Source organism: Micropterus salmoides, unplaced genomic scaffold, assembly GCF_014851395.1.
Source record: "Micropterus salmoides isolate LMB-PRFRI ecotype aquatic unplaced genomic scaffold, ASM1485139v1 Ms_hic_scaffold_3, whole genome shotgun sequence".
Classification (NCBI taxonomy): domain Eukaryota; kingdom Metazoa; phylum Chordata; class Actinopteri; order Centrarchiformes; family Centrarchidae; genus Micropterus; species Micropterus salmoides.
In genome coordinates, this window is record NW_024042261.1 from 30,854,657 (window position 1) to 30,877,709 (window position 23,053).

General features: G+C 41.1%; 1 protein-coding gene across 1 annotated transcript in view; it reads left to right on the plus strand.

The window, feature by feature from the left end:
* LOC119883037 (protein furry homolog) overlaps positions 1-23,053 on the plus strand; it is a 46,881-nt gene that overhangs the window by 15,651 nt on the left and 8,177 nt on the right. Inside the window, 40 exon segments of the mRNA XM_038693503.1 lie at positions 531-639; positions 776-862; positions 1,195-1,366; positions 1,510-1,642; positions 1,853-1,960; positions 2,643-2,898; positions 3,073-3,246; positions 3,339-3,425; positions 3,886-4,145; positions 4,344-4,533; positions 4,791-4,915; positions 5,471-5,528; positions 5,703-5,794; positions 6,023-6,129; positions 6,132-6,194; positions 6,661-6,821; positions 7,193-7,303; positions 7,810-7,964; positions 8,365-8,464; positions 8,558-8,729; positions 9,102-9,358; positions 9,451-9,597; positions 9,697-9,865; positions 10,113-10,203; positions 10,291-10,373; positions 10,834-10,984; positions 11,293-11,396; positions 11,831-12,016; positions 12,638-12,839; positions 13,362-13,483; positions 13,602-13,789; positions 14,199-14,293; positions 14,387-14,976; positions 15,165-15,262; positions 15,343-15,513; positions 15,636-15,776; positions 16,166-16,345; positions 17,111-17,275; positions 18,135-18,209; positions 18,290-18,460. Coding sequence (XP_038549431.1) covers positions 531-639; positions 776-862; positions 1,195-1,366; positions 1,510-1,642; positions 1,853-1,960; positions 2,643-2,898; positions 3,073-3,246; positions 3,339-3,425; positions 3,886-4,145; positions 4,344-4,533; positions 4,791-4,915; positions 5,471-5,528; positions 5,703-5,794; positions 6,023-6,129; positions 6,132-6,194; positions 6,661-6,821; positions 7,193-7,303; positions 7,810-7,964; positions 8,365-8,464; positions 8,558-8,729; positions 9,102-9,358; positions 9,451-9,597; positions 9,697-9,865; positions 10,113-10,203; positions 10,291-10,373; positions 10,834-10,984; positions 11,293-11,396; positions 11,831-12,016; positions 12,638-12,839; positions 13,362-13,483; positions 13,602-13,789; positions 14,199-14,293; positions 14,387-14,976; positions 15,165-15,262; positions 15,343-15,513; positions 15,636-15,776; positions 16,166-16,345; positions 17,111-17,275; positions 18,135-18,209; positions 18,290-18,460 — 6,106 coding nt within the window.

Below are 23,053 nucleotides of genomic sequence, written 5' to 3' on the forward strand. Positions count from 1 at the left end.
TAGTAATTCTCAATAATAAATCGGCTGTAGGTCAAAGGTCCGGAGAGGACGGCTGCTGGGTCAGGATCTGGGCCGCGGTGCGGCAATTAATGAGCTCTGCACTAGGTCCTGGGAGACAACGAGGCACAGGTGGAGCACATTAGGGTGGGGACAGGTAATCGCACAGGGCAGGAGGGCAGACAAAGAACTAAAAAGAGACAAGATGGTAAGTTCCAACAGACAGGAAGTGGTTGCAGACATAAAGCTGGACACAATAATCTAACTGCAGGAGCTGGGCATGACATACACCAGGTTTATCATCAGCTTACAGGCGTTATTATAACATAAGAAATCCCAAATGGGTCAAGCCAGACTTTTAAAAAGTGTTAATTAGCCCAGTATGAACATGCCTTAAAATAAACCTTCTTTCAAGTAATAGAGGTGTCTACAAAACAATTAAATACAGGTCCGGTAATTTTACTCCACTTAACAACTGCTTAAATGCTTGTCAAAGGTGTCCGCATAATGCGTTCTCTCCTCTGGGTCCACAGTCGTCTCAACACTATTGTGACAACACTTTTCCCCAAAGGCTCCCGCAGTGTGGTACCAAGAGACATGCCTCTCAATATCTTTGTCAAAATCATCCAGTTTATTGCACAGGTAAACATAATTATGTCTCACACTACCACACAAATGATATGCCATGTAACTCCAAGTTAAAACCAATATATGGTATCTCTCTAAACCTTGAGATGACATCATATCAAACACATGTTTACACCTTATTTCATTACAGGAACGACTTGATTTTGCCATGAAGGAGATTATCTTTGACCTTCTTTGTGTTGGGAAGCCCACAAAAGCCTTTAGTCTTAATCCAGAGGTACGCAACATTTACTTACCTTACATGGATGCATATTTCAAAAATTACTTACAGATATGTGTATGTTATAATGTAAATTTTAATCCTAAACATAGTGTTGTTGTGGTTACAGCTTTATGTCACAGCATTTAACTGAATTGTATTGCAGCAAAGCTATTGAAAATATGCATATAATAACCTACTGTTGCTAGGTAAATTCCTGTAATTGTAGTAACTGCTGGTACAATTGATTTTTTCTGCTGAAGTGGTGTTTCAGTTTCTCCAGCAGACTAATAATGCAGTATTAGAAATTGATAACAGACAGTTGAACTTTAAGTTTCTTTTCTGTGCAGAGAATGAATATTGGTCTGAGAGCATTCCTGGTCATAGCTGATAAACTGCAGCAGAAGGACGGCGAGCCTCCTATGCCTAACACTGGTTGCACTCTACCCTCTGGGCATACACTCCGAGTGAAGAAGACATACCTGAGCAAAACCTTGACAGATGAGGAGGCCAAAGTCATTGGTGAGTTAGACAGATGTTGAAAATATCATGCTTTTGCAGACTTACATAGCCGTGACAGCTTTAGCATCACTTTTGGAATGAGATGGGTATTTGCAGATGAGTAATAGTGATGGCAACAGTTCTTCCTTTGTCATCTTCTCCAGGGATGTCACAGTATTATTTTCATGTGAGAAAGGCTATTGACAACATCCTCAGACACCTAGACAAGGAGGTGGGACGCTGCATGATGATGACCAATGCTCAGATGTTGAACAAGGAGCCTGAGGACATGATTACGTAAGTGTACACATCATCATCCTAACTGCCAAAACATTTCAAGAGTGTTAAAAGTGGTTTCAGCCCCATCATTAACTCAACCTTAACTTAATTAACTCCACATGACAATCTTGTTATTTATCACATTCACAGTTATTTATCACACTGATCACAATTGAACACATTGAAAGATAATTTTTTGCTGTTTAACTCAAACTCTTTCCTTTTTAGGGGTGAAAGGAAGCCCAAGATTGACTTGTTCAGGACCTGTGTCGCTGCCATTCCTCGCATCCTGCCTGACGGGATGTCTAAGCCAGAGCTCATAGACCTGCTCTCTCGGTGAGTCTGTTTGGCAATGCCCCTTTTTAAGGCATACAAAGCACTGGCAGAAACACTGTCAAACTGTCTGACAAGATAATTAACTGGAGATCTAATCAAGTGTTATTAATGTTTGTTTGAGGAAACAAACTTGCACCATGCAGGGAAAGAACAAGAATTTCCTGCTACCCCAGTTTTTTGTCTCTAACCTCAGTTTGTTGTTTAATTGTTTGCAGCCAACTATAATGTTATTTTATTAAGCTACACTTGGCACATATAATGGCAGTGGCGTTCTTGCTACATTGTCAAAAAAGATTTTGTACTATAAATATAATATATGGAGCTTAAATTTTCATTAATGTTTTTCTCAGTTTGAAGTCTCAGAATTAGGGACTATATTAATTGCACTTGCAATCTTGCAGCTCTTTTTAGTTAATTTTCTTACACTTAATTATTATGTCAGATGTGAGGCAACTGGAAGCTCAACTTATCAGATTTTATGCAGCAGTTGATTTTAAGATGGATACATTAGTGCCTTGGTGGATCTTGTTTCTGTATGTCAGAGTGTACCACAGATGAGGCAGTTACCAGCCAGGTAATCTTTAGGCTAAATTGATCTGAAATGAAACCCAAATACAGGACTTAATTGTATTTGTATCAAGATACCTGTTTCATTTGTCATTTGTTTTGTCTTGTTTGCCAGATTAACAATCCACATGGATGATGAGCTGCGACTCATAGCCCAGAATTCCTTACAGAGTCTGCTGGTGGATTTCTCTGATTGGCGTGACGATGTCCTGTTTGGATTCACTAACTTCTTGTTACGTGAGGTCCAAGACACTCACCAAGGACTGTTAGATGCATCCCTCAAATTACTGCTCCAACTGCTCACACAGTGGAAACTTAACCAGGCCACCCCAGGGAAGAACTATGACATCGCTAAAATACACACTGCCGAGGTACACACCTTTTGTGTTTATTAGGACATACTTTTGTGCCTTTAACAACCGGGAAAGAGTATTTGCAGTTGTGACAAATGCCTGTTAAAGAATTAGAAATCTAAGGTTCAATTTTAATCATGCAACCTCAAAATAAGCTTTTATTTGATTGTGATGTTTATGTCACTGCTGCAGACCAGCTCAAGTCTCAAGATACCTGCAGAGCGCGGCCCTCACTCCACTGTGCTGCATGCCGTGGAGGGACTTGTGCTCGTACTGCTTTGCTCCTGTCAGCTGAGCACCCGCAGACTCGCCATCGCCATACTCAAAGAGATACGAAGTCTCTTTATGACTATCGGACAGTCTGAGGTAAAGTTAGTAAGTTAAAGTAAGGTGACAGAATACAGGAACGTTTGATGTCTGAGTCTACAGACTGCGGTTTTCTGCTTTTTCAACTGCAGGATGATGATAAACCAATGATAGAGATTATGGACCAGCTCAGCCCTGGAATCCTGGAAAGTTTTGTCAACGTCGCAGTCTCTGACACAGTACGTTGTTGTTTACTCTGTGGACAGCTCCAAATGTGTCTGCAGTTTATTTGCTTATGTTTTACTTTTCCTACGATTTTTCGTGGAGTTTCTTTGCCCTGTATGCTGTTCATGTGATATCAGCTCATTAGCTACTTTGATGAAAATATATGGTGTCATCTGAAAAAAACAAATGCTTGTTACGTTGACTGTTAGGCAGAGGCTTGATTCATTTATCAAACGTGTAAAAACTGAATGAACAGCTGGAACTGAGCAGCTGTTGGTCCTTTTGACTCTCATTTATGTAATCATCAAGCTGTGAACATAATGCTAAGAATACAGATTTATTGAGAATGGGATAATACAGTCCATATATGCATCTATTGTATTTCTACTGTGTGATAAAAGAAATGTAGGCTATCAAACTAAGTCATGACCCCTGACCTTTGGCCCTGCTGTGCCACTTGCTTGTTTGTTGCAGGCCACCCTGCCAGCTGGCCACCACATGGACCTTCAGTGGCTTGTGGAGTGGAACGCACTGCTCGTCAACAGTCATTATGACATTAGGAGCCCCTCACATGTGTGGATCTTTGCCCAGTCTGTGAAGGACCCCTGGGTGCTGTGTGTATACAGCCTCCTCCGACAGGACAACCTGCCCAAGCACTGCCCCACAGCTCTCAGCTATGCATGGCCTTACGCCTTCACTCGAATGCAGATGCTCATGCCCCTGGTAGACCCAAAGTAAGTGTCCTTGAACACTGGTGAGTTTAGGATCGACAATGAAACACTCATCCCTACTTTGTGTTCCTGTTTGTAGTATAGCCACCTGATTCCAGTTCCCCCTTGCATAGTAAAAAACACTCCTCCTAGAGAGGACCCCGTTAAAAACTGCTCAGATAAAAAACAAGGATCTTATTTTCTTTTTGTATGATTCACCAGCAACCCAGTGTATGCGAAGAAGACCAGTACATCTGGCAGTGGGGACAGTTACGTAATGCTGTGGAGAAACTACCTGATCCTTTGCTTTGGTGTGGCCAAGCCCAGCATCATGAGCCACGGCCATCTGAGAGCGTCGACACCTGAGATCACAGCCGCCACGCCTGACAGCGGTGTCAGCTACGACAACAAGGTAGCTGCCTCTGTGCCCTCTAGCTTTATTCATTCCCCCAGTGCTTTGTCTCTGCAGGATCAGGTGCTCATATGGAGCTTGTTGGCATTCAAACTCAAAGCATCAGATTACACAGCAGCTACCTTACATGAATGGAACAGGAAGCTGATATATTCTTAACTGTACACTTATCTCAATGCAGACGTGTGTAATTAGTGATGTTCAAGCAGCGTTAGAGGTTTATTTGTTCACTGAACCATTGGTGTTTGATGTTTCAGGTTATCGGGAGCCCATCTGTGGCTTGGCTTCTGAAGCAGTTGGTTCCACTGATGAGGGCAGAGAGCATCGAGTTGACAGAGTCATTAGTTCTGGGCTTTGGTCGCACCAATTCCCTTGTATTCAGGTACATCAAAGAACAGTGTTTTACATGTTCTCATCTGAAGAATTTTCTTTGCTTTAACAAAACAATTTCTATTCAAATTTCCTCTTACAAATGATGATTTGTTCTCTGATGATTTTCACAAATGATTGGTTCATTGATTTCAAATATTTATAGCAGCACAGGATCATAATATTTTAGCTGCTGACTGTAGCTCTAACATTGTTTTTGTCTGTTTTTATGGGGCAGGACCAGTCAAATTAAAGTTAGAGCGCAATCCATTATTTTCTCTGTGGTAAAGTGCATGTTGACCTGTATATCTGTGGATTTAAAGTGGAGACAAGCAGAGATTATATTTTAGTGGCACCTTGTTGTCATTTACAGCTGCATCTACGTTTGTTTTCTAAAAAACAGTTGTTTTTTTAACTCAAATGTCTCTTGAAAAAAAACAATAGCAACAAAAATAACAGTCTTACTGCGGTTTAAGTCCATTTAAACGAATGTTACACTTGTTATTTGAAAAGCATTTTACATTTTACCTCGTGATAACTTGTTTATATTTCCACTGTCTGCACACAGGGAACTTGTGGAAGAGCTACATCCCCTTATGAAAGAAGCGTTAGAAAGAAGACCTGAGGTTGGTTGATTGTATTCACAGCACAGTACACAACATAAGTAAAATTAGTTAGATTAAATATTTAAATGAACTAGATAGTGGGCTGTAAGGCCACCAGAGTCCTTGTATGAACTCTAAATATAGAAAAATAATGGACATCTGTCATTAATTATTTGTCTTAATGATTTTTTGCAGAACAAGAAGCGACGTGAACGAAGAGACCTGCTGAGACTGCAGCTGCTGCGGATCTTTGAACTGCTGGCTGATGCAGGTGTCATCAGTGACAGGTTAGTATGGCATTAATTGACACATTAGATCCCCATACTGCACAGTATCACACTCACTGTACACAAGCAGGGAGCTTAAGTAAGGTTTAAAAACAGGGTTATCAAGATATAACCTTGACTTTTTCCCTATAATAAATCTCTATAGTACAATTTGCATGTTGCATGTAACTATTGTGATGAGGTTTTTCATTGGGCGTCTCCCTGTTTTTTTTTTCTGTGATCCTACAGTACAAATGGAGCTCTGGAACGTGACACCCTCGCCCTAGGCGCTCTGTTCCTGGAGTATGTAGATCTAACCCGGATGCTCCTGGAAGCTGAGAATGACAAAGATGCAGAATCCTCAAGGACATCCGAGCTCACTTTAGTGCCATGGTGGCCAACCTCATCCAATGTGTACCAGGTATTCAGAAAAGATTCAGCTTGAAAGGCCTTTCTTTTCAGGCCCATCACTAACAATACTGTGCAGGTCAGATTGATACATTTCAGAAAACATATTTATATGTATCCTTGTCATCAATTTGTAGATGGTGAAGTATGTAATAGGCTTCTGTTTGGCTGGGGTTAGCACCGCACATGGAGACTCTTGACACTGATCTTGATTTGGATTAAGGCCAGTGGGAGCTGCAAAAATAGTTCAGCTTAAGGAACTAGCAGCCACGGCAGTTGATGACTCATGGTTTGCCAAGCATTCACAAGTCCCCACTGAATTGCTAATGATCTGTCAAGGGACATCAACCCCTTATTATCATATTGCAAAATGCACTTTCATTAGTTATTTAAAGAGTTTCAGATAGTTGATATTTTTGCTGACTCTTCACTCTCTCAATGAGCAGACCTATAACAGGCTTTCTTGTCTCCCTCCCCAGTGCACCACAGGCGCTTTCTGTTTCCGCAGCAGAGCCTGAGGCATCACCTCTTCATCCTCTTCAGTCAGTGGGCAGGCCCTTTCAGCATCATGTTTACCCCTCTGGACCGTTACAGTGACAGGAATCACCAGATCACAAGATATCAATATTGTGCCCTTAAGGTAAAGATACTTTTCTGCAACATATTGCCATCCACAAACTCTTACATATATTAATATTTATTATTATTAAATATTTACCCCCTAATGCTTTGTAGGAAAAGAAGCATGTATCCTGGCTGTAGATTTCTTTTAAGTACAGAGTAAATCCACAAATTTCCTCTGTTTATTGTAGAATAATACAGTAAAACATGTTTGTTGTATCAAATGATCTAACCTATTTCATTGAGCAACAAGCTTTTGTGAGACGGGCCCATGGTTGTGTAAGATGAAGCAATAAGTATATATAAGTAATAAGTATAAACTGTAAATATGTTTGTCTTTGGTATTAAAACCTACAACACGTGAATATTGTTGACTGTTTCTTCTTCCAGGCCATGTCTGCGGTGCTGTGCTGCGGGCCTGTGTTTGATAACGTTGGCCTCTCTCCAGACGGATACCTCTATAAGTGGCTGGATAATATACTAGCCTGCCAGGATCAGCGGGTATGTGACCAACACTTTACCGTTGTGGTGCATTTAAACAAAGAACTGACCCAGAAAGCCCCTCTGATAGCTTACTGAGGTCTGCTTTGTATAAGCCCAACACTAGACCTTGCCAAGTGCTCGCCATTATCTTGCAGGACTGCTGGCAAGTAGTGGAAAGTTTTGTTTCATAATACATTGTCTGATATTGTCTTTATTTCACTTTACTGTGTTACAAGTACCTGCTTGTTTATTTTACACCTTCTTTCTCTGCAAAATTTATTTTGAGCCCTCATGTTTTCATTACATGGTTTGAGGAGTAGCATTAACTAGGCAGGTGGCCGAACGTAATTTAACATCTTTTTTGTATGACAGAAGCAGAGTTACTGGAATCATTTTACAATCCCTGAATCTTTAAAAAATACACAAAGTCTCAGCTATTTCAGGCCATGATAACATCAGGAACACAGGGGATCCTTAAAAAAGACATGAAATTCAGCCTGTGTTGGTATTTATTCCTGGCCAAGGTCCACCAGCTTGGCTGTGAAGTCATCATACTGCTCTTGGAGCTCAATGTCGACCAGGTCAACCTATTCAACTGGGCTGTGGATCGCTGCTACACAGGCTCCTACCAGCTCGCCTCAGGCTGCTTCAAAGCCATCGCTACAGTCTGTGGCAGCAGGTACAATCTCTCGGTCATCTGTTCAACTATGTAGTTAACGTCAGCTGCCTGTGAACATGGTTTTTATCAAGGGCAGTTATGTTCTCTTCTTCATTTCTTTTTGTGGAATTTGTGCTCACTTATTTGAGATGCAGTTAATTAATAATTTGCTGCTTAAGTTTAGACACTGTATTCTTTTGATTACCCAAGTTTCTTGTCCAAGTGAGAAAACCACTGTCAAATTAGTTTAGGCTTCAAAGTGTCACTTCATCCTGTTAAAAGCCTCACCATTTGTCTGGGATTGGGCTTCCCCTCTTGCCATCTCAAAAACATGAACGCAGACATGTGGACCCCTCAACATTTATTTCGTAATAATGAATCGTAACCTCATAGTTTTCTCGCTCTCTTTCCTTACTAGCAGAAACTATCCATGCGACATAGTAACACTGCTGAATCTGGTCCTCTTCAAGGCATCAGACACCAACAGAGAAATCTATGAGATTTCAATGCAGCTAATGCAGGTGAGAAACACAAGCACAGTTGCGTTTTGTGCGTCTGTGTATTTTTCTGTGGATAAATGGAAGAATGACACATCCTCCGCTTTCTTTGAACAGATTCTTGAAGCTAAGTTGTTTGTGTACTCCAAGAGGATTGCAGAGCAGAAACCAAACAGTATCCTCTACGGAACCCATGGTTCACTGCCTCCTTTGTACAGCGTGTCCCTGCCTCAGCTATCCAGCCAGCTGGCCAGGATGTACCCTGAACTCACACTTCCTCTATTCTCAGGTAGGTGTTTGTGTCGTGTGTGCTGTGTGTGTGGCCACAGTAGGGTAAGCCATGGTATTTCAGCCTGCTGTTACACTCTCACAGGCTTGTCATCTTCTTATGGTTTCCCACTAAATGCTGCTCGGTCATCTTCCAAAGACTGTGTATTGCTGTATATATTATGGGCACTCCCAATAACCACAGAAACACTGAGAGCTTATGTCAATCAAGGGACTCCCAGGTTTAAGTTGAGTTCATATGCGGATCAGGATTAAACTGGCAATTATGGTGAAACTGAGTATACAGTGTTTGATTTCTATTTAGAATATAAACACTGCAGTCCCCACTGAAGTTATTCTGATGTTAGCATTGACTTTCCCTTGCTTGTTCCAGAGGTTAGCCAGAGGTTCTCCACCACTCATCCCAATGGGAGGCAGATCATGCTGACCTACCTCCTGCCCTGGCTTGGTAACATCGAGCTGGTGGATAGCGGCCTGCTGCTCCCAATCTTCACATCGTGCACCTCAGATTATGACACTTCTAGCCGGACGACCAGCACAGGTTCATCCCACCAACTGAAGGGCACCGGTTGGGGCTCCTTACAGGCCACATCAATGGTGCTCAATAACCTCATGTTCATGACCGCCAAGGTAAAGTCATGTTGGGGAAATGGAATGGGAAACATGTAAGGTCAATGCAGCGACGTTGATGCTATGTTCTTTTTTTTAACCCCTCTGGTCAGTATGGAGATGACCTTCCTGGACCAGAGATGGAAAACACCTGGAATGCTTTAGTCAGCAATGAGAAGTGGAGCAATAATCTGAGAACCACACTGCAGTTTCTCATCAGCTTATGTGGTGTCAGCAGTGACACCACCCTCCTGCCATATGTAAGATATATCATTTAGGCCAACTGGAAAATCTTGTGTAGCTATTTTCTTTTAGCTCTTTCCAGTTTCTCATGGATATTCTGTCATATATTTGCACAGATCAAGAAGGTGGTGATCTATCTGTGCCGGAACAACACCATCCAAACCATGGAGGAGTTGATATTTGAGTTACAACAAACAGATCCAGTCAACCCTGTGGTGCTGCACTGTGATAGCCCTCCTTTCTATCGCTTCACTGCCACAAGCAAGGCCTCCACAGCAGCTTCAGGTAAATCTTATTAAAACACTGTCTCACTGAACAAACCAGTTGAAATTTGTATTTTTTTTAATGGTAAAAATCAATCAACCAGGTAATCCCAAATGCTTCAGAGGAACCACTTTGTGGTCAACCCTAGAAAACTGTGTTTGCTCTGGTGGTGAATGTGAAGCTGTGTTAATGTTAAAGATCATGCTAAGTTGCACTGTGAACATTATGTAAAACATAAATATTTAGCTCTTTTTTGGTTCATTTCTAGGCACTACATCGAGCAGCAATACTGTTGTTGCAGGCCAAGAAACCTTCCCTGACACAGATGATACCAAGACTGTAAAGGAGAATGAGGAGAGGTAGACAACAATATCTTGAAGCTTAACAATAGATTAATTACAGTCCTAGCTAGACCTATCATGACAATTGTTTTTTTCTGACCTCAGGCGTAGCCACATAATGCGAGCCCACAACCGCCTGGAATCACGCTACAGCAACAGCTCAGGGGGATCTTACGATGAAGATAAGAGTGAGTGGATGTCTGTACTAAACACCCTTTGAAAAAATGTCAGTCTGGTCAGTGTGGAATACACAGGCTGGTTTGGAGGGTAATATGGTGACCGGCACATTGTCATTGAAAATGCATGAGCAGTGCAGAGTGGCCTGGGGCTCATTAAAGGCTTCTGTGAGAACTGGCACTGAAATGCAAGTAGTCAAGCCCAGGGCCTCTACGCTGCTGCCAGTGACCCAAAATCAGCTTTGTTATACTCTCTTGATCTAAATTAATCCTACAGACTAATGTGAGTAAGAATAATTTGACAACGAAAAGCATCCTTAATACCCCTTTGACAACTAAACTCTTCTATGATGTTAGGTAGCATGTACATTATTTAAATACACCCATTTCCAGCTATGGAGAATCCTCTCATTTTTGATTGAAATTTGTTGTGTATGTGCGATAAATGTCAGCAGCATAATTTTCCGTTTAGGCGAACCTCTGCCCCCCTATGCTGATTGGCTGGTGGTTGTCATTGAGACCAACCAGCCCCATCCTCTACCTATGCCTCTGAATGGAGGATGTTGGGCTCCACTGGTGGACTTTTTGCCAGAGACGATCACTCCCAGAGGACCACTGCACAGGTTGGACTGCTGCATACATTTATGAAAAATGTGCTCATACTGACATTCTGAGTCTAGTTTCAAGTATTAGTACACCACTGCTGCTAGTCACTCCTACAGAAATCCTAGGGCTGTTTACTTTGAGATGAGTGCTGCAGTTTACCTCTTAATGACTGCAGATTAAGGCAGCCCCACTCAGTTTTTTCATTTTAATACTGTAAACCTCAAAGTCATGTTTTTGTGTATTAGATTTTATTTAAATCTGTTTTAAGAAGTATGTTTCATTTGATTGAGAGACGCTTTACGGTATGTTTTTTTGTTTGTTGTAGGTGTAATATAGCAGTCATTTTCATGACAGACATGGTGGTGGACCACAGTGTGAGAGAGGACTGGGCCATGCACTTGCCTTTACTGCTACATGCCTTGTTTTTGGGTGAGTTCAAATTGTAATCATTCATCCCCATAAAACCTTCTGATGTAATTACATGATATGTAAATTTTTTATGTAATACAGCATAAATCTCATGGCCAACCTAACATTTAAGGACTATGGTTGAAATGATTTTGAAATAACAATTTGTTGTAAGTATAAATTATTATAGTTATAGTAATAAATATATTAAATATTTACAAGTACAAAGAGTTAGAGAATTCAGTTAAAGTTTTTCTTCTTTGTAGAAATATTTCATTCAGTTTCAAACAGCTGATCAGACAGTTTTGTTTTTTGTAAAGACTCTGGGATAGAAATTATGAAACCGGGAGAAGGGAGCTTGAAAAGAAACTCTAGTCCTTGGTATAACAAACAACGCCTTGTCTTAGAGTTCACAATGTGCTGAAACAGTCTGACTGGTCTGTTCCTTGCTTCAGGCATAGATCACTACCGTCCAGAGGTGTTTGAGCACAGCAAACATCTTCTCCTCCACCTGCTCATCACGTTGTCCTGTAACAACAACTTCCAGGCCATTGCCTCAGTCTTATTGCAGACACGTGAGATCAACGGCACCAAGACCCTCACCTGCAAACCAAGTCTTCAGCCAGAGTACATACCTTCAGGTAAAAATATCAGCCTTTAGCAATACTCAGCTTTTCTCAAATACAAATATATCAACACTACAAGTAGACCTGGGTCCAGTTAACAGGGCAGCTTGGCATTTGACACATTGTTCTTCTCTCTGGCTAATATAAACTTGAACATCAGGAGGGAATGGCTAACATTCCTGTCAGAGGATAGATAAGTTTCTTATCTGGGGAGAAAATATTTGGACACTGAACCAAAAGCAATATTGAGCACAGAGGACATCAAAGGTTTTGATTAAAGCATTCCATTCTGCTATTTTTATCCTCTTGCCCAAATTGGGGCCATCTGCTCAAACTTGGATAGGCTGGTTTGGCTCCCCTCCTCCACTGCCAGTAATTTGTTTTGCAAATGTCTAGACGTTTTGAAATGTCCAGAGTATTCTTTGACCATTTGAATACAACTTTCATGCAAAAAAAAAATATATATATTTTTTTTACAATAACACTGCCATTGAGAGCCAAACAAGCCAAAGAAAACATCCAATTTTACATCTTTACTACATTAATTAAATGCTGTGCAGGGAAATGAAATCAAACATCCAAATGAACCGCTGTAACCTGTTGCTGATCACACAGGTGTTCTTCTGTTGTGTTCAGGAGGAAGTTTTGACTTCCTGCGGGAGTGTCAGGCATCTCCTGTGCCAGACTCTGGTCTGAGTTCTTCCTCGACATCGTCCAGTTTGAGTCTGGGAGGCAGCAGCAACAACCTGCCTGAGATGTCTCATGAGGTGGAGGAGCTGGTGGCCTCCAACAAAATCGATGAGAAGACTAACAAGCTCATTGAGTTTTTGACCTCAAGGTACTGTTGTTATGTGTTTCCCCTGTTAGAATCATTTCCAGCAAGTGCTGTAGTTAGAACTCACTTACAGGTTGTAAAAGAAGACTGGAAGTATTTTACATAATAAATGCATGTTAGACAGCAGAAACAGCCTTCTGATACACTTTCTCAAATTTCTTGGCATAGATTACCACCTAGTGGTGCTGTATGCAATGTGCAATCTATTCTTATTGCAGTAGATAACATTGAATTTTTTAATTTAGCTTGTGGGCGTTTCCCATGATTAATAGTACACATTGGATTTTTTAATTTGTTTGGAATTTCTTTAGTTTAAGTACAGACAAGACTTAAAAGGCTAAACACAACCACAGTAACAGAAATTAGGTCTTGTTCCAGGTGACTCATGAATAATCAGCTAATTGTTGCACTTCTACCATAGCAGGTCTCCACATAATACGCTATGCACACAATACAATACGCTATGCACACAATACACACAATATGCTATGCATTGTTAGTAACTAAGAAGCTGTTGTTTTATAGAGCATATGGACCACTGTGGTGCCATGAAGACATTTCACCAAAGAACCAAATTTCTAAAAGCACTGGACAGCTGACGAACTTTCTACGACATGTGGTATCTGTGTTCAAAGAGTCCAAGTCAGGTAACCCTTCAATATATCCTTAAGAGTTATTATTGATTAATTATACTACAGAACCATGTCTTTACCCCCTCAATAATTCTAATTTTCATTGGCACAGCATTGTCTCTGTCTTTGTTAGATTACCACCTGGAGCAGCAGCTCAGTGATGTGGCATTGCAGACGGCATTGTGTAGTTCATCACGTCATTACGCCGGTCGTTCCTTCCAGGTGTTCCGAGCCCTCCGCCAGCCCATCTCCGCCCATGCTGTCTCCGACCTGCTCTCAAGGCTGGTGGAAGTCATTGGTGAACATGGAGAGGAAGTGCAGGTTAGTGCTCTGTGTGTGTACATGATGCGTGCGAGCATGTGCATGTCGATGTGAGAGCGTTACAGTATCAATGAGTTGTTGGTAAAGCAGAAACTGAGGATTTATACAATTAAGGAAGTATGAATTCAGTGCTATTTAGCAAATGACTAAGATGTCGCTGATATTTGACCCTCTTATGAGCACATTAACACAGCATTAAAACTAATAATAATCTAATGGCAGAAATCCTAGATGATCATAAAAGTCAAATCAGCTGATAATTCAATCAAGGCTATCCATCAAATATTTCCAAATCAATCTGTTACTTTAGATGCTTGATGACAGAAAAACATGCAGCATTGGAAACATAATGTCTTTCTAGCTTCATTGCATCTATTTTTTTTCTATTGTGCCATTTTCTTTTTTGCAGGGCTATGTGATGGAAGTATTACTTACGCTGGAATCTGTGGTGGATAACTTGGCTGAATGTCTCAAGAACAATGATCTCATGGCTATATTGACGAGGTTTGTGTCTCCTCTACATAAATTCATGTTGAAAGAATGTATTTTTGTTAAAACATATAGTAACTTTTAATGTGTTGTTTTATTCAATTGCAGAGCCTCATCTCCAGATTTCCTGACCAGTTTCAAGCTGCTGTCCAACAGGAAGAGCACAGGGCAGCTCAGTAGAAAAGAAGAGAGGAGCCGACATCAGAGGAGTTCTTCTGTCCCTAAAAAGTTTGGAGAGACGGACAGATGGTCTGATCCACCTCGCAGTGCTACACTGGACCGTATCCATGCCTGTGAACAACAAGTTTTGTTAGCCAAGACCCGTAGCTCGTCCTCATCTAAAGACAACACAACTGATCACATCACCGATACAACCAACATCAACCACCCCAGCAACCTGCTTGCCACCATCTTCTGGGTGGCAGTGTCACTGATGGAGTCAGACTTTGAGTTTGAGTATCAGATGTCTTTGAAACTTTTGAATAAGCTGCTGGGCCACATGTCGCTGGACAAACCTGAGAACAGGGAGAAGCTGGAGAAACTGCAGACCCAGCTTAATTGGAGCAACTTCACTGGGCTCCAGCAGCTGTTACTGAAGGGCTTCACCTCCGTGTCCACCACTGACCTCACACTCCAGCTCTTCTGCCGACTCACACCTGTGTCACGAGTGCCTGTAGTGGACACTTCACAAGCCATAGGTATGCTGTAGGGATCTGATTTTGTGCCAGTATTGTTAAATTTCATAAACATCAATGGTGAAGCACGTAGAAAAACAAAACACAGAAAAACAATAATTGATGTAACCTTGTATGTATTTAATCTGATTGAAATTACATACCAGTGAATGCATGCAAGTGAATATTTTGATTTGTCTGTTTCATCCAAGGTTTTCCCTTGAATGTTCTCTGCCTGCTCCCACATCTTGTGCAGAACTTTGATGGCCCAACGCAGTTCTGTCAAGATGTTGCTGAGAGGATAGCTCAGGTTTGGCTTTACCAAAGCTTTGTATACTCATTTTCAAGATAATTATATGTTTTAAGCTAATGCACTTTTTGTGTGTGTAGGTATGCCTTGAGGAGAAGAACGCCAAGCTCTCCAACCTTGCCCATGTCATGACTCTGTATAAAACGCACTCCTACACACGAGACTGCTTCTCTTGGGTCAATGTGGTGTGTCGATATCTTCATGAAGCTTTCTCTGATATCACCCTCAACCTGGTCACTTACATGGCAGAGGTTTGTGCAGCCATATGAACTGATCATGTATATGCTGAGCAGAAGTAAAAAGGGTTGTGCAGTAATTATTATTACATCTTCTAGTATGCTAAATAAATTAATGACATTTAATTTTGTTACAGCTGTTAGAGAAAGGTCTCCCAAGTATGCAGCAGACCCTTTTACAAATCATCTACAGCCTCCTGAGTCACATGGACCTGAGTGGAATTCAAGCCAAACCCTTCAACATGGAGGTACTCAAGACAATTGAGAAATTTGTCCAGGTGAGTTAAAATAAAACTGTGTTCTACTTTAGATAACAATATGTGCTCAGAAAGTGAAAACATTCAGGTGACCTAACATTCAGTTCCTTTTGTGAGTGTTCATGGGGGAAAAAGGAAAACTTCTTATGTCAGTGCAGTACATTTGTAGACACACCCAAATTATAAACAGTCTGCCTTCCTGCCTCAGGCCAGGCCTCTGATTATTCTCATACTGAATCCATTTCACTTATCTTCTTACTTTAAGTCAACTTACAGAACACGTGTCTCTAAAAATAGAACTACATTGCAACACACAGAAATACATTTGTGGTGGTTTCTTTCTAAACCTGTGGTTGTGTTGGTTTTTGTCTGAGTGTGAATTGGTGTGTGTATCTCTGCATTGACTACAGACTGTCCATTGGGGGGAAGCGCTGAATATCTTGAAGCTGGTGGTTTCTAGATCAGCCAGTTTGGTGCAGCCTTCATCCCCACAAAGTGACCTCTCCTATGAGGACATCAGCCATGTCTGGGACCGCTCCTCCAAGGCCTTGCCTGGGAAAACACTGGATTTCCACTTTGACATATCTGAGGTTAGAGAGTTTTTCTTTGACTTTCTTTTTACCGTGTGTGAAAGTACTTGGTTCCCCTGTAGCACGAGGAGAGCTTGATGCTTTCATGTTTATTTTTTCCTGCATTTTTCAGGGTGTGGTGCTTGTTGAGGTTTTTGGAATCTTGTTAAGCTTTTTGGAAAGGAAACATTTCTTCCCTTTCCTTAATGCTGATATTTCTTTTTGACCAAACCCCTTGAGATTAGCTTGAAAGCTTGTAAGGTAAACACAATTAGCCAAGCAGTGCAGAGATGGAAAGTGATGTGAAAGATAGAGACAGAGTGGTGTATGTGTGGGAACTGAACAGGGAGCTATTTGTGTAGTTCATGAATGGCAGGAAATGATGTCAGCTCTTTGCTGCCGCCCTTTGTATGTGAATCAGTGAGTTCTAGCGGATAGCCAACAGCGTGTGTATTTAAACTTGAGACACTGTGGACAAACAAGTGATATTTCTTAAAATACCCAGATATTTTTAGACTGTAGGGATAAAGCGAAAAAAAGGGTAGGTTTGTTTTATCTCAAATGCTTCAAGCATTAGGAATGCCAAGTGGAATAAAAACTGTGAACATTGCTTAAACATTGGCAGCTTATGTTGAAACATTGATCACTTTATATTCATCTTGGAACTGTCAAAGCTGAAGAAGCAGGAGCTACTGTGGAGCCTGAATAATGGAATGACTAAGCAGTGAGGGACTTTCTCAAACTTTCTGCCTGCACATGTCTGTCTGTTTGTGTCCATCCTGTTAGACACCGGTGATTGGCCGACGTTACGATGACCTGCAGCGTTCTCCTGGACAAGATTTAAAAAGCAGGACCACAGCAGTGACCCGCAGCACCTCCTCTACCTCCTCTGGATCCACTTCCAACAACGTCCTTGTGCCAGTCAGCTGGAAGAGGCCTCAGTCTTCACAGGTGAGTGCTTCTTCCCAACCCTTGTTAGAATTATGCTATAATTTCAGGGGTGAGGGGTGAAAGCGTGAAATAGTTATGATTTAATAAGGGTATTAAATGTCAGCATGGTTAATAATATTTCTCTTTTTTAAGACAAAAACACATTAACAGCTGCAATTTATGTCTATTTAACACAGTATTACCCAATTTACACCTGCCATAAAATGTAGTCTATATCTGAAAGAATACGCTGTGTGGAATGCATGCAGAACGCATTATGATCAGAATGCAGTCAGATCATCCAGACCACATTTGGAGGTGGTCAGGCTCACATTGTAGGATTGGGCCAATAGACAATGCCATCATCCATCAGCAATGGCTAACAGACATCACAAAGTTGAGCCGCCATCGTGATTGATCTGCACCCTGTGTGTTCAATACTGCTTTACCTGGTCCGTGCTTGTAAAATATCCACCACGACTTGTAAGGTAATAGCCTACAAAGAGTAAAGTCTGTGTGAGTGAACACATGCAGATAAGACAGCCGCTAAGCGTCCCACCTGATGTCATCGTCCATCACGATGGTTCATTGTAGACATCATCCGATGGAAATTTTGTAGACATCGCCCAACCCCACTCAGCCAGGTGTAAATGATCCATACAGTGTGACCACATTCTTAAGAACTCTTAAGACAAAATCCACCCGGCAAGTTGAAAGATCACCTAACCCCACCTCTTCCTGCTTGCTTAAGCAAGCCTGACAAAAAGCTACAAGTAGTGCTAGCAAGTCTTCCCTCTCAAAACGTTGCTTTGAATGGTGTTGTGACATGTTTCTCAAAAATATCCACATTTTGTTAAAAATTTTCTCTTTCCCTCTGCAGAAAAGAACACGGGAAAAACTGGTGAATGTATTATCTTTGTGTGGACAAGAAGTGGGGCTCACAAAAAATCCTTCGGTAAGATACATCTCATGTTAGTACTAATGTGAATTTGGCCAGTTTTTTTATCGTGCATTCAAGTGTGTTTCTCTGTATAGGTGATCTTCTCCAGTTGTGGCGAGCTGGACCTCATGGAGCACCAGCCTAGCCTGGTGTCCTCTGACGATGGGACCCGGGAACCAGATAACATGGACGACACCACCTCAGAGCAGCAGTTCAGAGTCTTTAGAGACTTTGACTTCTTGGATGTGGAGCTTGAAGATGGAGAGGTGAGTCTCAGGACTTCCAAATGTTTGAAAACAGTAGTAAAGAAAAGGATGTATGCTCCTCCTCACCTCCTGTCACATTTGATAGACAACAACATTGTCCGATTCGTAAAGCAAAAACACGAAGATGCCAGAGTATTTTCTTCCAAAGAGCACTCTTATACTGTGTCAGGTCTGCCTGCTCTGTGTAATGGGGTTTCTTTTTTCTTTTTTTCTGTCTGTGCTATCTAGGAGCTACAGGTAAGTTTAGTCATGTTACATTTTTACTTGCTGTGTTCTTTTAAAGACTGTTTGCTTGTGCAGATGATGTAGTGAACTGGCACACCAACAGCAAAGAATAGCAAGTGTGTTTGCATGCCGTGTTTTTTACAAAACAGATTCTGTTTATCTAGCGTAAGAGATATATTCACTTAATTACTCAAGTATTGGAAACACAGTATGTTTTTTACATTTCTCATAGAGATCACATAGGACTAGTATTCTTATAGTCAAAGTCTAATAGTCACTAGTGAAATGCACGTCAAAAGATTTTAGCTGACATATAATTCTTTTACTTGACTTAAATGGTGTTTAATCATTGTTCCTGGTTATTATGAGAAAACGATTATTATTTATGATATTCTGCACACATTATGTTAAGACCTGGCTAAAGTGGCCACAGCAAAAGGGAGACCACCATGGCAACGTTTAACAAAATATCTTTATTTAACCCAAAAATAAGCCAAATTAAGATTTGTTCTAAAGTATGATGTATGAACATCAGTGGTTTCAGTAGTGTCCGTACATTATGATGAATGCATGGATAAGTGTGTAGTAATGTGCAAGAAACGAGATAACTACAACTAAAACAGCATGACCCGAAACCAAACAAAGGTGGAGCCGGTGGAGAGAAACAGAGGGGAGTCAGTCTGCAGGGAGGCCTGTAACAGCCCAGCAGCACCCCTTTCTCTAAGAATGAGAACAAGGAGTTACAAATACTCTACAGGGCAATGGGCCCAGGTGCCCAGAGGTACTACATTCAGCCTCAGTTCTTTACCTGCAAGGGAGAGAAAGAGTGATGACCCACACATAACCCCACAGGGCATCAGCTTTGACCTTTGACATAAGATTAAATAATCACAGTTTATATGCATGTGGACAGTTTTTAATTTAAAATGAATGGATTTATTTCACTGATGATTTTAACTTTGCAAATCTGACCAACATTTTAAAAAGTATGTTTGTACACTCAGTTGTATGTCTCAATTCTAGAAGACAGTAAAAGAAATGTTGTTCCGTTTCAGCCATTCTCATTCACATTCCACTGAAATCATTATGCAATCCAAACAGCAAGTTATAGACATACTAATTCTACTGTATACGTTTGCTATGGATACAGTCAAGTATCTGTAAATTCATGCAATGAACATGTCTGTTTTCTTTGAGTAGAAGAACATCAAACTCTCCACCCTCCTTCAAATCGTTTCTTTCAAATTATACTCGGACCCAAATGCTGATGATATACACATTGTTATTCACATTATTGATTTTGTTAAATGGTTTAATTTAAATACTACTCTTGTTGCATTGTTATCTCTTTGTTTAATTTACTTAGTTAAACTTAAAAACCACAGTAACACATTGCCGTTTGATGCTATAGAAATAACATGCTATAGCAGCATATCTAAACCTGTACACTTAGTCACCTGGAATGTGGTGTCAGCTGTTCTCTCTGTGTCTACTAAAATTTCACACAGACTGAAGACCAAAACTAAACTGCTGTGGTCAACAAAAGTGCAACACAGACCGTTTTATACATTAATGACACCACAGCAAGTTAAATGGCCTGAGAGGGTGTGAGGAAGGTTTTCTGACCACATAGATTTTTTTTTTTTATCTCAAACGTAGTATGGTTTTCATTAAAAAGCAGCTGCTTTTTACCAGTTCAATTCAATTCAATTTTATTTATATAGCGCCAAATCACAACATCAGTTATCTCACAACGCTTTTCATAAAAGAGCAGGTCTAGACCGTACTCTATGATGCTATTTACAGAAGCCCAACAGTTCCCACCAAGAGCAAGCACTAGGCGACAGAGGCTAAGGAAAAACTTCCTTTTAAGAGGCAGAAACCTCGAGCAGAACCATGGCTCAGGGTGGGCGGCCATCTGCCTCGACCGGTTGGGGTGAAGGAGAGAGAGAGAGAGAGAGAGAGCGAGGGAGAGGGCAGGAGAGGAACAGAGAGAAAAAGAGAGGGATGGAAGAAGAGAGAGAGGGGAGGGAGGCAGCCTACATAATATACACACAGAGGTACAGACAGTAAAGGTGATGTTGCTATAGACTAAATGAAAAATGGTACAGATATTTATAGTAGTGTTAATGATAACAGTCGTAATGTTAATGATTATAATAACAATAATAACAATAGGACTTGTAGGAGCCAAATGTGGTGTTTTGTGCATTTTGATATTAGGTGTTGTTTTTTGTTTATACATTGGGTGTCGCTCTAATATTACCTGGGGTCAAGGTTATATAGGTAGCATCCATACTGTTGGGGGCAGGTGTTTTGACCCGGAAGGGCAAAGGGTTTTTGACCGCTTTGGCGCGGGAACCTTTTGTTTGACAGTCGATTGTATGTATATGGTTTTGCCATTGAAACTGGATAGGCTAAATGGATATTTTACTCTGCACGGTAAAACAAATAAACTTATTAATCAGCAAAACAAGAAATTCTGGAGATTCTTAAACGATACAGTACGGTAACACAAAGACAAAGGAACAGCGCGTCAGCCAGGGTACTCCTGGGCGAAATCAGCTCAGTAGCCCTCAGTATGGATGCTACCTATATAACCTTGACCCCAGGTAATATTAGAGCGATACCCAATGTATAAACAAAAAACAACACCTAATATCAAAATGCACAAAACACCACATTTGGCTCCTACAGGACTAGTTACAATAGTCGTTGCGGCAGATGGTGTTGAGCAGGAACACTGCTCCACAGCTCCAGAGCCAGAAAACCTGCAGGAAGTGATAGGAAGAGAGAGGAGAGGGACAAGAAAGCACAAGACTACCAGAAAGGGGAGAAGTTGTGTTAGTAACATGCAATAATGGGATGAGGTTGCATACAGAGGGAGAGAAAGTAGAGGAGAGAGGAGCTCAGTGCATCATAGGAAATCCCCCAGCAGTCTAGGCCTATAGCAGCATAACTAAGGGATGGTTCAGGACTCACCTGAGCCAGCCCTAACTATAAGCTTTATCAAAGAGGAAAGTCTTAAGCCTACTCTTAAATGTGGAGATGGTGTCTGCCTCCTGAACCCAAACTGGAACCTGGTTCTACAGGAGAGGAGCTTGATAGCTGAACGCTCTGGCTCCTAGTCTACTTTTGGAGACTCTAGGAACCACAAGTAACCCTGCATTCTGGGAGCGCAGTGCTCTGGTGGGGTAGTAAGGTACTATGAGCTCTTTAAGATAAGATGGTGCCTGACCATTAAGAGCTTTGTAGGTAAAAAGAATGATTTTAAATTCTATTCTGGATTTTACTGGAAGCCAATGCAGAGAAGCTAAGACAGGAGAAATATGATCTCTTTTCCTGGTTCCTGTCAGAACACGTGCTGCAGCATTCTGGATCAGCTGAAGATTCTTAATGGACTTTTTTCGAGCAGATCGGACAGATCCTTGAGGAACTCCATGACTAACTTTGGCATGCATGGAGGACTCATCGTTAACATGTACAAACTGAAATCGATCTGATAAATAGGACTTAAACCAGCTTAGAGCGGTTCCTATAATGTCAATGAAATGTTCCAGTCTCTGCAATAGGATCTGATGGTCAGTGGTATCAAATGCTATCGAATACTTGGCTCAATAGAGCTGTGACTCTCTGTCAGCCTGGCTACAGTGCTGAAAAGAAACCTGGGGTTGTTCCTATTTTCCTCTATTAATGACGAGTAGTACGCTGCTCTGGCATTACGGAGGGCCTTCCTATAAGTTTTAAGACTATCTTGCCAAATTAAACGAGAATTTTCCAGTTTGGTGGAACGCCAATTCCTCTCAAGTTTCCGCGATATTTGCTTTAATTTGCGAGTTTCAGTATTATACCATGGAGCTAACCCTCTTTGTTTTAGTATTTTCTTTTTTAGAGGGGCTACAGAGTCGAGTGTCATTCGCAGCAAGCCTGCAGCACTATCAACAAGATGATCGATTTGGGAGGGACTGAAATTAGCATAGGAGTCCTCCGTTACTTTGTGACTTGATAATGAATTTAGAGCTGATGGAATCATATCCTTAAATTTAGCTACAGCACTATCAGACAGACATCTTGTATAGAAATTTTTGCCCAATGGCGAGTAGTTCAGCAATACAAACTCAAAAAGTTATCAAACAGTGGTCGGACAAAGAGGGATTCTGTGGGAACACCACTAAATGTTCAATTTCAATACCATACACCAAAACAAGGTCAAGGGTGTGGTTAAAACATTGAGTCGGTTCATGAACACTCTGAGAGAAGTCAATGGAATCTAACAGAGAGATAAACGCAGTACTAAAGCTGTCATTCTCAACATCCACATGAATATTAAAATCCCCTACAATAATAACTTTGTCCGTTTTAAGGACT